This window comes from Eumetopias jubatus, unplaced genomic scaffold (genome assembly GCF_037043125.1).
Source record: "Eumetopias jubatus isolate StellerSeaLion01/CBP00866 unplaced genomic scaffold, mEumJub1_p1.0 scaffold_11, whole genome shotgun sequence".
Taxonomy (NCBI): Eukaryota; Metazoa; Chordata; class Mammalia; order Carnivora; family Otariidae; genus Eumetopias; species Eumetopias jubatus.
The window spans coordinates 14508178-14523573 of record NW_028274817.1 but is presented as its reverse complement, the minus strand read 5'-3'; the positions used below and the strand labels follow the sequence as shown (position 1 = coordinate 14523573).

General features: G+C 40.8%; 1 protein-coding gene across 1 annotated transcript; it reads right to left on the bottom strand.

Annotated features, from left to right (window-relative positions):
* Positions 1-273: 273 nt before the first annotated feature.
* Positions 274-11258, bottom strand: MMGT1 (membrane magnesium transporter 1). The gene is made up of 4 exons (XM_028094123.1): positions 10936-11258; positions 7040-7092; positions 4924-5027; positions 274-3335 (listed from the first exon to the last, which is right to left on the bottom strand). The coding sequence occupies exons 1-4, from the start codon at positions 11012-11014 to the stop codon at positions 3176-3178; spliced, it is 396 nt and encodes a 131-aa protein (XP_027949924.1). The 5' UTR covers positions 11015-11258; the 3' UTR covers positions 274-3175.
* Between the last annotated feature and the right edge of the window lie 4138 nt (positions 11259-15396).

Genomic DNA, 15396 nt, shown 5'->3' with positions numbered 1-15396 from the left:
CTCAAGGACTGAAATTCTTATATCCCAAAGGTCCTTTGATAATTTATAAATATAAATGAGATTACACATTCTATTTCGACTCTAAAAAAAACATAAAATTGCAATTCGACTTTACATGTACAATAAAAAGTAAAGTATCCATTGAATTTAGTAAAACAGCATCACACTTGGAAAAAAAATACAGTCATAAAATTATCTCTTACATTTTTCTGGGGACAGAGAAGAGAATGAGATTTAAAAAACAAAAACAAAAACAAAAACCACTACCAAAAACAGGGTGAGACAATCATTTATTTATTGGACAGGGCAAGGCCATTTAAAGAGAGGAAACATATCCAAAAGAAGGTGTTTAGCTTGGTGTTACAGGCATTGATGTTCACAACAAACAACACTACTCAATACATCATGGAAACAGGCCACATACAACCAGGAAGCTGCTGTCATGCCACTCAAAAATAAGCCACAGTGCTTTGGAAACAATCATTAGGGAGTTACAGAGCATCATGGTGTCCAATCCGCCGATCTGCATTTTCTGTGGCTGGGCCATTAGCCCATAGCATTTGGCTGGTTCCCTAGTTATTAAGAAGTCTCTTCCTATATTCTAGACAGCCTTCAATAGTGCACACTTCTGAATGTCACTACAATCGCAGTCAACTGCAGGCTTAACTAGTCACAGCATTACATTTTTTTTTTGGACTACCCTAGGTAGTCATGGACTGTCTCAAAGTATTATAAATAAAATTCTGAATTTAATCCATTTAGCACTGTTATGATGCACCCAAATCACCTCTATTCCTATGGTACATACTGGAAAAAGAAAACAGAAATTCACTGGAGGAAACTGAAGAAGAAATTTGGGAAGCTCACCTGGCCTGAGGTATACAAGCTGCTAGCAAAGTTAGATGCACCTGAAAACCATGTCAATTCTCTGCCAAACTATGGGGCATCATTTTTACTGGGACTTTCCTGACTGGGCAGGCAAAGATTTCAATATCCATTCTAGAGACTAGCCAAAATATTATAAATAGTAGTATATCATGAGTGCTTGGTTATGAGGAAAAGCCATTCAGCCTATGATTGACGAAGAAACGTGGTAAGTGCCTGGCCCTCCCTACTCCACATCTGATTTGACCAACCACTTCCTTTCACAGCGATCACAGTTCTCAAGGGGAGAAGTTCTCACTCCACATAAAACAAAACTATACTTGGGAAGCCAGTCACTAAAGACCAGACATTGTGAGAATCCATTCATATTAAAGGACCAGAATAGGCGAATCTAGAGAGGCAGAAAGTACCTTAGTGGTTGCCTGGGGCTGGGAAGCGCTGGGGCAGGGGGATATGAGAGGCGCCTGCTAAAGGGTACAGGGTTTCTTCTGGGGGTGATAGAAGTGTCCTAAAATGCATTGTGGTAGTGGTTGTACAACTTTGCGAATATATGACAAAACCACTGAACTGTACCCTTTAAATGGCTGCACTGAAGGTATGTAAATAATAAAAAAGGAAGGCAGCCCCCAAAGAGAAGAGGTTCTTTTGAATCAAGTCACACCTGAGGAAATGGCAGGCCAGCCTGATGGAAGGAGCTTGTTTCTCATACAATATTTTGATTTAATTATCACATTAACCCCTGAATTCCATTTTTAACTCATTTCTAAATTATCTTGGGCTATCAGCAGATTTCTAACTTTGTTCTCCTTAGAGAGCAGAGTCAGTGTTCCATTGACATATTGGGTTGGCAAAACAAAACTAAACAACAGTAAAAGCTCAATGACAAAAGAGTCTCGTGCTTTGGGGCTGTGTGTTACCAGGCAGAATAGAAGAGCTGAAGTCCATTTCTAATGGGAAAAATGCCATCCAGCAGAAGGGCCTCTTATGACTCTTGCCGAAAGCGTGTTGCTTTTCAAGTCTGCATAGTTATTCCCTTTGCACCTATACAATTCAAAGAAAGCAATGTTTTCATACCTGCACAGTTCAACAAAAGCAACCTTCTTTACAAAGAAATATTAAGCTACCTGCAGATCAAAGGGCTAGCCAAATCCCCTAAACCCAAAATTACTGTCTCTAATAAAAGTCTACTCTGTCCCCTCATCCTCAACTTCGGCAGCATCCAACAAAGATGGAAAAACTCTAAGCCTGCTAACGAATCCGAAGCTATAAAATAGTTTCTTAAATGACTTGGATTGTTTTTCATTGAAGATATTAGTTCCAAATATTTAAAATGTATTTGTCCCAATGCCTTTGAAGCCTACCTTTGATGAGAAGTTTCCTGTAGTTTTACTAATTTGCTAGTTTAGTAAGCAATAAAATAACAGAGACTTTGAATAAGTTAAACTGGCTGATGACAAGTAATCAGTTTTCTTCAGTGTTTACGATTTTTCTACACAAACAGGATAATTCATGAAATCATGAATGGTCTTTTGGTCTATCTTCAACTATTCTTTAACTATATAATCAATTGGGGAAATTTCTGACAGAGAAATGAAGAGAACACAAGTAGCTTTACAGCAAGTTGAATTTGTTAAATATATTTATGACAAAGAATTTCTGACACAAGAATTGCTCACTGCACACAGAACCCCAGAGAAGTGATGAAACAAGACAGTCGATGTTAGAAGGTATATGGGAGTGGAGTGGGGCGAGAAGTCATGAGAAATTAAAAACCGGCAAGCATCTGCTGAAGCAGAGCCACTTTTTAGGGGTCATAAGAAAAACTGATAAGCCACCATTTTGGTCTCTTTAGAGAAGTCCGTTTGTTGTTAAGAACCGAAGACTTTTTAACTTTCGCTCATGCTGCAAAATGCAGTAGTCACATTGTTTCCAAAAGGATCCTAAAAACTCAAGTGCAAAAGAAAAGAAATCTAAGAAAATAAATAATTACAAAATCATCAACATTTTTCAAAGTAATGTGTTCAAAACAGTGACTTTTACAAATGATATGAATTTGTTTTAAATGGAAAAAAGAATTCTCTCTATGAAAGATCGAAGACTCACTTCACAGATAACTTATACTCCATTAATGATTTGATTAACAGTGTACAAACAAGGGCCATAGACTTTTTTTAATTAGGTCTGAAAGATCAATATAATATAAATACTGATGATGGGGGGAGTGTTTTATACCCCAAACTCCAATATTCCAGCTCTGTGTCCTGTCCTGTTATTATAATTTGTAAAAATCTTAACGACGCAGTGATTCAAGTTTTCGTAACTTCAATGATGTGTTCGAGGACAACGCATCTTGATTTGAAGAGTTTGTTGTATCCGAAGGCCGGAACAGTACTCGACCACGATGATTAAATACATAAAATGATGGGTGATTCCTTAATGTGTCAAATGTCCTTAAAAGAAAAAACAAAGCATCCACTTTAGATACATCTGTACAAAAGCCTATTTGAAAACAAGCAGGCTTCTAATGAATTATGAATTTGCTATGGGTTATACTCTTAACTAAGTTTAAATCCATGAGATCAGGCTATACATGGCAATCATACTGTCTCGTGATTTTTTTTCCTGTACAAGGAAAATAAGAAACCTGGAACAGCAACATAAACCTCTCAAATCTTTCTTTCAGCCACTCCTTCCAAGATGCCTATGAGCACAAATAATCGCTCAGCTTTAATCACTTCTGTAAATCTTAAAACTAGCTAGCCCGTGCCAAATAGTCTTTTAAAAAGCCAGTACACAGATTGTACCTTTGATTATTCTCATTTGGCCCTCACTATTCAAGCAATATGATCGTTTCACAGATCTGTTTCCAAGAATCTTTCAAATACAACAAAAAAACTCCTCTGGCCTTCTGTACCTACTGTTGTCCAAACTCATATATTTTGCTACCACCTACTAAATTTATATATTTTGCTACCACCTACTTAATACCATTCTGTTTTACTTCTTCCTTTCCTGGCCCTTTGCCTGTGATTCCCGGTAGACTCTTTGTAAGAACTATAGTGGGTGGTAATAGTAGAGTATCCTTTCTTCTTTCCCAGGGAGATATGTGTAGTCGAAAAAAGTTCACAAACACCTAAGTGTACGGCTTTTAGTACTGGTTTGTTTAAACATTATTTTCCTGAACAAAGACAACTCTGGCTTGATAAAAACTCAAATCTCAAAGTCAGCCCACCTAAAATTCCAAGCATACTCCTACATAAAATAGGAAGCCTGACATGTGACTATTTAAAATGTAAATTGAAAAGTAAAAGTAACAAGAGGGTGAGTTTATTCTAACAAATGTTTATTGTGAACCCTTCTGAGGACACACTGTAAAGGGTTAAAATTTCCAGGCTCAAGAAGGTAGGTAAAGTCCAGAGATGGAATTGAACAAAGCTAAAGGATAACTTTATGAAAGTAAGCAATATGGAAAAGAAAAGCAAGCCAAGCTCAAGAAAATAGCTTAGAAGCAGCACAGGAGAAAAGAGAAAGCAGAATAACAAATATACTGTAATCCAAGAATAGGAAAGGGCCAAAGAGCAGTTTAGGTCACAGTCTAGGCTCAAGTGATAGAGGAAACGGACCAAAAACCCCTATTCTTCCAAAGACTAAGCTGGGACATGAGGATAAAAAGAGGAAAGAATGGAAGGGAGGGGGGTGGGAGGGGAGGGAAGGAAAAAAGAAAAGATGAAAGGAAAACATTTCTGAGGGAATATCTTCCTATTTGTCTATCCCCTTCCACCCATCGAACCAATAAATAATTTTAAGCAAATATAACATGACATCTGAGTCTAATGCCAATAATCTGTCATTCAACTTCCATTTTTCTATCATATCAAACACTGCCTCAATATTTTGACCTCATTATTCACACAAACTGCATCATCAAAATGTAAAAACAAAATCAGCTTTTATGTACCAGAAAACATACATTTTAAATTATGTAAATGAAGCGAAACCCCTAGGAAACGAAGTGCCTATGAAAAGGGAAGGACTTACTTATTTTTTAGTTCCGAAGTGGCATCCATGTCTTTAAACTCTCCTGCAATATGAACTATACCGTAACAGGTAACTGCAAAGGCCAGGAGTGTCTGAAGAACTATCTGTGAGTATAAAGATTAAGATTATCAAATAACATACAAATGTTATCATAAAAATGTATAATTTTCCCTCCATCTCTTTTTAGCCTCTGACACGTATTTCTCCCAGATCCTATCAAGGAGTCAATTCTCACTTTAAATAATTCGAACTCAGACACAATAAAATCTTCTATAAATTCTGTGGAGCAGCTGCAAAAATACTTCTAGGTTTTGCTCAAATAGCAAACAGGTACTGAGCCATTCAGAACTCGGTTACCAACAATTACCTGCTTCCAAGAGCAACCAGGAATTTGTTAATGTATTATCGTTAAATATCATAGAGTATAAAGAAGAATACCCCTGGACCCACCACCCAGCTTAGGAAATAAAACTACCAGTCCCTTTCAAGTCCCACGTGTCCCTCTCCAATTATTTCCTTCACCAACCCCCTCAAAGTTAACGATAGTTAACTATAGTTAACTATTGTACTGAACTGTACATTAATCAATTCTTTAAGGTTCTTCTTTATAATTTTACCAGCTATGTATGTACCTCTAAAAAGTATATTGCTTACTTTTTCCCATCTTTGAACTTTTTTTGTGAGAGTCATCCCTGTTGTAGTATATCGTTAGAGCCATTCATTTTCTTTGTATTTTATATTTCATTATATGAAAATACCCCAATTTATTCATTCCACTGCTGATGGCTATGTGGGCTGTTTCCTGTGCATTACTTTCACAATGCCTATATAGATATCCTGCAGTAGGTCTCCTGGCACATGGGAGTAGAACCACTGGGGGACAGTATACACACATTCAACTTCATTAGGTAATAACCAAAACGTTTTCCAAAGAGGTTGTGCAAGCAACAACTTGCAGTGTTTGATATTAACAAACCTGGGATTACAGGCACATTTGATTTTCTTGATTGTGATTTTTCTGTATTTTTCAGATTTCCCAGTTTGTAAACAGAAGCAAGCCATTTTAAATAGATATAAATGAGTATGTATGTGGTATTGGGGGAGGGGTAATCTACCACAAAGCAAAGCAAAGGTGATAGGAGAGTGGCTTAATAGTCCCATCTATCATAACTTTCATTACAGACAACTAAAGTCAAAATTAGCCACAAGCTATTACTCTTTCTAAATTAAAACTAATGTCACATGTTATACCAGCTTACACATTCCCGCCACCAGTGAACCAAGACCTATTTCATACAATGCAATCATAGGCACCATTAACAAGAATGTGGCAAATCTATGAGTTATCATGAAGTTACGTCAAGATAAATAATGTTAATAAAAGGCTAATTATAAAACTATACACATATACACATTTTATATATAGAGAGAGAGATAGTAACTTTAAAAGAAGAACTGTTTTGATTAGGTAAAACTACACATAATGTAAATAAAGAATGCTGTTTATGCACAGGAGGAGAGCTGAACTACTGACATACTCCAAACTGGTGGGAGTAGCAGCAGAACTGCTGAGCAGTGAGGTCACTTGTCTTTTTTATTGTATGGGGTCAGTTTTACTTTTTACGCTTACTGCTTGATTCTGTTACAAAGAAGTTACTATTTTGTCATTTAAAATCCATTAAAGATTAAAAAAATGGTGACTGAAGTTCACATAGCATTTCAGCTTAAAAAAAAAAAAAAACCACTTCCTTGTTTTTCTTTACTTTTGCCACCTACATATATGTCCCTAAACAATGTTTAGTTTTGTTCTTAGACTTTACATAAAAAGGAACTTTGCTAAGAAATAAAGTCAAGTAATCAACTTAAGTCCATCTCAGACTATGAACAGAGCAACTTCTAGAACAACTACTTAAACTACAGTTCGAGAAACCAAACAGAGAAATCTTTTGTTTCCAAATCTTCGGGTTTCACAATGAGTGACAAAGAGTAAAGTAGTGAACAGATGTTACTTCATGTCGGGAAAATTTTAAGAGAACAAGAACCAGTAAAAAATTATTATAAGCTATGTGGCTAATTTTTAAAATATATTTTAACGGAATATAAATGACCAACTTACATCTATTGGCAGTGATTCATCTTCCTTTTCTGTTAATCGCATATAAGAACGATCTATAAACCAGAAGCATACCATTAAGGAAATTGTAGCCCATTTTTCTTTCTTAAAATGCAAGCAAATCAATATACCAAAGAAGCGGCTGACTTATATGCTACATAAAGTAATGCTAATCCCGGATTCCTCAAAAACCTCTATCTTCTAAGGCAGTCAGCCTGATCTTGAACTATTTTACTTTCATCATGACCTGCTTTGTCACCTTATAAAACACGGTAAGAGTGAAAGGTGAGCAAGTATGAGGAAGAAATACCTAAACATATTTTTTTTCCTTTCGGTACTATGGGAAAACTAGAATCCTCTGAAACTAACAAGTTTCTTTCACTAACTGGTCAAAGAAATCACAATTATTTAAAAACGGATAATCCTACAGAAAAATCTCAACTCTGAAATAGCACCGCCATCACACAGTATGGATAAAATAATACTGGCATGGACATGTTTTTTTCCTGAGAGACTATGTTGGGGCAGTGGTGGGATAGGATAAATTCCAGAATGTCAATTTCTGCCTCTCTGATTAAGTCCTAATTCTGCGGCTGCCTTAGCCTCAGGAAGCATCAATGTATGAAAGAAAAGGACCAGGATTTGGAAGCTGATAAGCTTGGATCATAAAACCAGTTCCTCCACTTACTGTCACTGACTTTATCTCATCAAACCTTAAGACATCTTCGTGCACTGTAACATGTATCTCAATTTCGGAGTGTTAAAATGTAGGAGTGGGAGGGGGAGTGTGTCTTAGAATCAAAGAAATACAGGATCTTTCTGCTGCCTAAGTGTCTGCAACAGTAAAATGGGGACAGTATGAATATTACAGCAGATTACGTGGTAGCCATTCCGCCATAACAAAGTTCATCCCAGCAAAGGTGAGCGTGCCATAGTACAACAGTGTGCTATCTGCTGCTACAGTCTGACATGACACAATTAGCTTCAAAGGTAAATATTAGTCCTTTTGCAACATGAGCATTATAAAGAGGTCCCACTGCTGTGACAAATGCCACAAGGCATTCTCATCTCACCGGAAACACAAAAACACAAAATCCTAATTCTAGAAAAACCTGGCACAATCCCTAGTTAACAATGTGCTGTGGACTTAAAAACCCAAATTGCTGTGAGTGAACATGCAGTGACTCTTAAAAGAAAATGTGTTTAGAGACATTTCTGAAGTTTTATCTTACAGGTTTAACATAAGGACCGGTGTAAAAGAAACATCAATCCAATACCAAAAATAGGTTTGGCTAACTTCCTATTTGTCCGTTCAATTCCTAGCCAGCTTTCTTCTTTGCATGCAGCCTAATCTGATTCTAACACTACCTCTAACACTACCTCTAACCAGGCATTTCCTCATCTGTAAAACGAAGGGGTTGGACTTTAGAGATCTCCTTGCTCGAGTACTGTAAAATTTTACAGCTGAAGCCAACTGTAGAAAATGACGCAGTACTCCACAGTATCCTGATCTCTAGGGTAGTGTTTCTCAAACGAATGTGCAGACAGATCACCTGGGGATCTTATTAAAATGCAGATTAGGATTCAATAAACTCTGGGGCGGGGCCTGAGTTTCTGCATTTCTAACAAGCTCCCAGGCGGTTCCCTGAAGGCTGGTCCGTTGAACACCCTTGAGCAGCAAGGCTCTAAGATAGTCCCTTAAGCCCCTCGTCCCCCACCTCCCATCCCCGGCCTGTCTCCACACATCCTGACATACTCTTAGCATAGCATCTGTATCACTTTATTGTGGTTCTTTATTGATTCCACTTGACTTTGAACTCCCTTGGGGCATCACTGTACCTCTGGCACCTAAGCACAGCGCAATTTCAACCACTTACACAAAACTGAATTTCACAAAGCAGTGTAGCACACAGGCTCTAGAGTCAAACTGCTTGTCTTTGAATCCTGGCCCCACCATCATCGCTGTCAGTTTGTGCAAGTTTCCCAGCTTGCACAAACTGCGTGTCTCAACTTCATCTTTCAAGAGCGGTAACAACAATAGCTACCTCACAGGGCTTTTGGTAGGACTGAATTAGATAATACATGTAAAGCGCTTAGTTCCGTGCCTGGCACATAGTAAGCATTTAATAAACGTTAGCTATTATTATTGTTATCATTAAAGACTGGAGCTTTGGAGAAACTGTCACAGAATAGAGAAGACCGGGGAAACATGACAATCAAATGTAATGTGCTACCCTGCTTGATTCCTGGAATAGAAGACCTTATTGGAAAAACTGGTAAAACCCAAATAAAAGTTAGACTTTAGTTAGTAGTATTATACCAACGTCAGTTTCTTAGGTGTGACAATATACCGTGGTAATAGAAGGTGTTATCAATGCAGGAAACTGGGTGGGGGTATACAGTAACTCTACTATCTTTGCAACTTTTCTGTAAAATTTCAAAATAAAAATGTATTTAAAAAATAAAGCAGAGTTTCCATCAGACAAATGTCAATACATGTTTATAAAAAGTAGTTAAAATAACTGGATCATTTTAATTCTATATAACAAACAAAAGGTTTTATCTTGAAAAAAAAATAAAGCTTTGGAGGAATTCACATTTCATTTTCTACTTTATTCCTGAAGATGGAAGGTAATCTAGCAAATGAATAAAGTTCAAATTTGAAGTCACTTCCTTCACTCAACAAATTTATTGAGTACCTACTGTGGGGAACATTGTGCTAGGCACAAGGATCGCAGCAATGAATAAAATGGGCTGCCCCCGTGGGCTCTACAGGCTGGGACAAAGGTTAGCAAACTTTTCCTGTAAAAAGTCAGATAACAAATATTTTGGGCTTTGCAGGCCATACTGTCTCTGTGTCAACTACTCAACTCCCCACTTGGAAGGCAGCCAGACAATACCTAAACGAATGGGTGTAACTATCTGCCAAGAAAACTTCACTGATGGACACTGAAACTTGGATTTTATATAATTGTCATGGATCATAAAATGATATTCTTTTGCTTTTATTCCCCAACAAATTAAAATGTGAAAACATTCTTAGCTCACTACAAAAACAGGAGAGGCCGCATTTGGCCCACAGGCCAGTTTGCTGACCCCTGGTCTAGTAGAGAAGGAAGACCACAAAACAGATCAGCTGTCTCAAGAGTGCACTACCTCCTCTGCTAGACTCCAAGTTTCTTCTTGATAATACAATTGCATATGTATGCTAAAGTACTTTTACTTTTTTTCTTTTAAACTTCCCAGTGACTCTGTGACATAGAAAAAGAATTAAAATCCACCTCAATGAAGGCTCAGAGAAGGGACATGACTTGCCCAAGGTCACACAGATTTAGCGGTTAAGCAAGTTTTTCAGAACCAGCCCCCCCAGACTCCCAGTCCAGTGCTCTTTCTCCTGTACCACAGTGCCCCCATGAGGCAAACGGTCACTTAACTTCTCAGTCTCTGCCTGGACAGCCCAGGCGTGCCCAAGATGTTGTCCACCTAGTTGTCATGGGACCATGAGCATCGAGGTCCTCAATCTGACACTTTCTTTGCCTGCTCAGCCCCACGCTGGATCTGACATCACCTGTCCCGGATTCCCGGACCGACGCCCTCTCTGGCCACCCTGCAGCCTGACATAGACTCCCTCTTTGCCCACCCTGCAGCCAGCTCAGAGCCCTCTCCCAGACACCCTCTTCCCCTTCCACCCCTGCGGCAATCTCGGGTGCCCATCTCCTCAAACTCAGACTCCGAGCCTTCCACCAGGAAGCCCCGCGCCGCTTCTCGGAGTCACCACCTAACTCTAAGGGTTCAAATGACCATTCCTGGGACACTCGGTCCGACACTCCCTCAGGGTGCTCCCACACACCGCCCCCGGAGTCCCACACAGGAGCGGTCGCAGTTCCCCCAGCACTTACGCTGCGCAGCGGAAAAGGCCGCGTGGGCTAGGGCAAAGAGGCCGACGCCCACCAGCCCCTTCCACAGTGACGGCGCCATGATTCCGGAGGAGCAGCAGCCCAACAAAAGAGGCGAAGGGCGGCGAGCGGTTCCTTCTTCCACTGGCGGGTGTCCGCGCAGCGCAGAAAGATGACGTCACCGAACCCCTGGGCGCGAAGTGCCTCAGAGGTGGAAAAACCAAAGAGCCGTGAGAAAGCGGAAGCAGGAATGCCGGGAAGAAGGGGAAAGCGACACGGAATAAGGTCCGCGAGTGACCATGAGCCGAGCCTGCGTGCGCGGTCTCTCCGTGAGGGGCGGAGCTAAGCGGAGAGCGTACCAAAGGAGGCGAAAGCGGATCAATGGGGAAGCGGAGCGGAAGGGCGCCAGCGAATGAGCGCGGGCCGCGGGGCAAGGGGCGGGGCCCGCGAGAGGCCCGGGCGGGGCCGAGAGGCGGGGCGCCGGGAGGGCTGGAGGCGGAGGTTCAAGGCCGGCGGCGCTGGGTCTCTACTCCTCGCAGGGGGATTTGTTTGTTTGCTTTGCTTTTTCCTCCCGCTGGGTCCTTTGTTTTCTGCTGGCGGATACAGTGCTTCGGCCCTCTGGGAGCCAACACTGCTGAAGGAGGCAAGGGTGTGAAAGCGAAGAGGCGGGTGGGGTGTAGAGGAGAACAACCCGGTGTTTGGAACCCCAAACACGTGGCACGCGTGGGATGCTCCGTAAAAGTTAGTTCCCTTCTCCTTACCTTCAAAAGGTCTTGAAGAAAGACTCGCGCCTCAAGGGGTGTGGTGCCGCGCGGGAGGGTTTTGTCCTGAAGAGAGGCAGTTTACGTTAGGAAGAAATGGAAGAATAAAAGGACGCGCACAACGCCAGCCCACCTCATCTATCTCTGATCAGAAAAAAAAGCGTACTCTCCTTTCTCGATTTGTCTTTGTCTTCATCCCCTAAAATGTACACATTCATTAGTGAGAGTCTCCCCTTCTTTCCACTCTGCTCTCCTTTGGCGAGCTCTCCTCTTCATTCCCACCGCAAGCGGTAACACAGTAATTCCAAAGCGATCTCAAATGTCTCTCTTTGGCTCCAGACCTGCTAATCGCTTATTTCTATCCTGCGACACTTCAAACCGAATATGGCTAAGACAGAATTCATCCATTTTTCCAAACTCTGCACCAACTCCTCCAGTGGCCCTTGTCAGATTGGCACAGCGTTGTAAGCTGCATATCACAAGGTAAATGCCCTCAACCTTGTCAGGATTCTACTTTTTAGCTGCATCAGTTTTGCTAACTCTCATTTGCTCAAAGATGCCTATCCTGGACACCCCTTTTGAACTTGCAATCTTCCCGTTCCTGGTCCCCTTAGCCTGCTCTATTTCTTTCTTTTTTTTTTTTCAGTATCAACTTCTGAAATATTCTATAATTTACCTGTTTCTTATGTTTGTTGTGTTATTATTGTTCACTGTCTCTCTTCCCCCATTGGAACATAAGTTCCAAGAGAACAAAGATTTCTGTCCATGCCTAGAACATTGCCTGTCACATATGGTAGGCATTCAAAGAATGTTTGCTGAATGAATTATGGGAAAGAAGTGGGGAGTGAGGCTACATCACTTTCAAACAAGGATCTCTATAGAGAGTCCTTCCATTTTTTTGAATTGGGTTCAGAAATCCCTGGGACTTGCATATACTCTTAAATTTTGATGACCCCTTGATTGATGATAAACATTTTCTGACATACTTGAGCTTCCTCAAAGCTGAAAAAAAATTAGAATATAAAGAAGGCATCCAAGAGCCTTCAGATTACCTTTATACGATTTTTGTCCTCCATCTCATTTTCCAAACCTTTAATTATGGTCATTATTTTCGTCTGGGCCCACTCCAGTTCTTTCACCTCTAAGCCAAGATTTGACACAGTACTCAATCAATGTCAAGTACAGTGTAATGTATTCCTTACAAATGTAGGCATATTTATAAACCACACAATCAGGAAGAACCAGGAAATAATCTTTCTGTACTTGACAGGAAAGTGCTTCCTTCACCCCTGGGAGGTGGCAAGATAGAAAAGATAATTGACCGGGAAAAAAAAGTCTCAACCCTTGGTTTTAGCTTTGATAATGGTAAAATTGAAAATAGCCTTTTCAGGCATCCTACTAAATTATCTCTGCTAATATTAATTTATCCGAAGCAGAAAAATGATTAGGTTTCTTAAGGGAGCTGAGATCTGGTTCCTTTCCTTTGAAAAGATGAGGTTACAGAAAAGGATCGAGTGAGACAACACATATAAGTTGTTTAGAATAATCCCACTCTTGATCTCTGGGTTGTAATTTCGAGCCCCATGTTGGGTGTGGAGATCACTTAAAAAAAAAATAAAATCTTGAATAAAAGAATAACCTCGCATGGTGAGTACTCAATAAGTGTTAGCCATTATTATTGCTGCTGCTGCTTCTGTAGACTCTTGTAGCTATTTTTCCAGACTAAAGGGGTTCTTTATCCCTTTAGTCTTTCTGAAAACATTAGTTGCTTCTCCCCTTTGGTTATTTTAATTGCTCTTCTCTGGACCATTTCTAGATCTACTAATATCTCTCTTGGGGGTTCATTACCACATCTGCACAAAGTATCCTAGGTTACTTGTCTGGGGTTAATATGATTATTTATTTCAAGTAGCCTTGACATTGAAAATGACACCAAAAGTCTTATTCGCTTTTTTAGCACACTGAGCTGGTATGTTCAGGAAATAAATGTAAAACTCTAGCACCATACTGGGTCCTAACTGATATTTGGGTTTTTGTTGTTGTTGTTTGTTTGTTCAGAGAGCAAGAGAGAATGGGCAAGCATGCATGTGGTAAGGGGGAAGGGCGCAGAGGGAGAGGGAGAGAGAATCCCAAGCAGACAATGTGCTGATCAGGGAGCCCAACGCAGGGCTCGATCTCATGAACCTGAGATCATGACCTGAGCCAAAATCAAGAGTGGGACATTTAACTGACTGAGCCACCCAGAGACCCCTCCAACTGATATTTGTGACCTATTCTTCCTCCCACTTCTTCTTCTTTTTTTTTTTTTTTAAGTAGGCTCCACACCCAGCATGGAGCCCAATGCAGGGCCTGAACCCACAACCCTGAGATCAAGACCTGGAGCTGAGATCAAGAGTCCGACGCTTAACCGACACTTAACCGACTGAGCCACCTGGGTGCCCCTCTCCCACTTCTTGAATATACACATTCCCTATACCACTGCCCTAAAACTGGGTCTCTTTCTACCCTTGGTTCTTCGGAGAACACACGAACTCCTATAACTTCAATGTTGTGTGTGTAGCTACCACATCTTTCACTGGTCCTGACTTCACTCCTGAATTGCAGAGTATCCCTCCACTTGGATATCCCGCCAGTCCCTTAAATCCAACCTGTTCACAGCCAAGCTGTACCTCCTGACTCCCATTTTTAATGCTATTAGCAGCCCTGTGTTTTCAGGTTATGTGGGTTCAAAACCTTGGAGTAGTCTTCCAATCGTTCTTCCTCAAGCATTCCCCATCTACCCACCCGATCAGTTGCCATGACAGGTTAGTCCTACCTCTTCATCAGCTGCTGTACCCAGCCTCCCTTCTCTCCTTTCCATTCCTACTGCATACAGTAAGTTAAGGCCTCCTGACTTTTCAGCAGGACTACGTTTCTAGCCCCCCCCTTTTTTTCTTTTACTTTTCTAACCTGAACCGGCCTCCCCTACTGCCCATCTCTCTACATTTCATTCTTCCCCCTTTCTGCTGCCAAATTAACATTGGGGAAGCTTTGACCAGGGAAATGAATGAGTTAAAAATGTCTGTGGCGTAAAGATCTTCCACAGTATGGCCTCAGCTTTGCTTTCCAGCCTTCCCCTTTCCCCCCAGTACGGGAATGAGTCAATTCAGTGTTTATCAAGCACCTCAGGTAAGCCAATGACTGTGCTAACCACTGGGCTAAACTTATCTACACTTTTCAGTGATCAGGTATTTACTGAGCACTTACTATGTACCCAGTACTGTAGAGTTCTCTTTCAGTTTAATCCTTGAACTGAGTCTATGTCCCTAAGAGAATTTAATGTCATCTGCAAACACGGAGATTTCCTTGGTCCTCAGTTAAATTTGAGAGACATTCATTGATGCTTAGGTGTGTTTTATTTTTTTAAAAAGATTTTATTTATTTGACAGAGAGAAAGAGAGAGAGAGAGCGCACAAGCAGAGGGAGCGGCAGGCTCCCCACTGAGCAGAGAGCCTGACACAGGGCTTGATCCCAGGACCCCGAGATCATGACCTGAGCCAAAGGCAGACGCTTAACCCACTGAGCTACCCAGGCGCCCCTCAGATGTGTTTTATTGTGTACCTATTTTGGTTAGACCTTATGCTAGATGCTGTCAGTAAAGAAATAAGTAATGCCTAGTTCCTGCCCTCAGAGTACCCATGACCTGTGGAGTAACAAAAGTGTA

What these genes read in the sequence shown, in the direction of transcription:
- MMGT1 (XM_028094123.1), bottom strand. Translation starts at nt 11,014, where the DNA reads ATGGCGCCGTCACTGTGGAAGGGGCTGGTGGGCGTCGGCCTCTTTGCC. An exon ending in ATGAATCACTGCCAATAGAT is followed by an intron (nt 5,028 to 7,039) that starts GTAAGTTGGTCA and finishes TTATACTCACAG; the next exon opens with ATAGTTCTTCAGACACTCCT. An exon ending in ACTTCGGAACTAAAAAATAA is followed by an intron (nt 3,336 to 4,923) that starts GTAAGTCCTTCC and finishes TTTTCTTTTAAG; the next exon opens with GACATTTGACACATTAAGGA.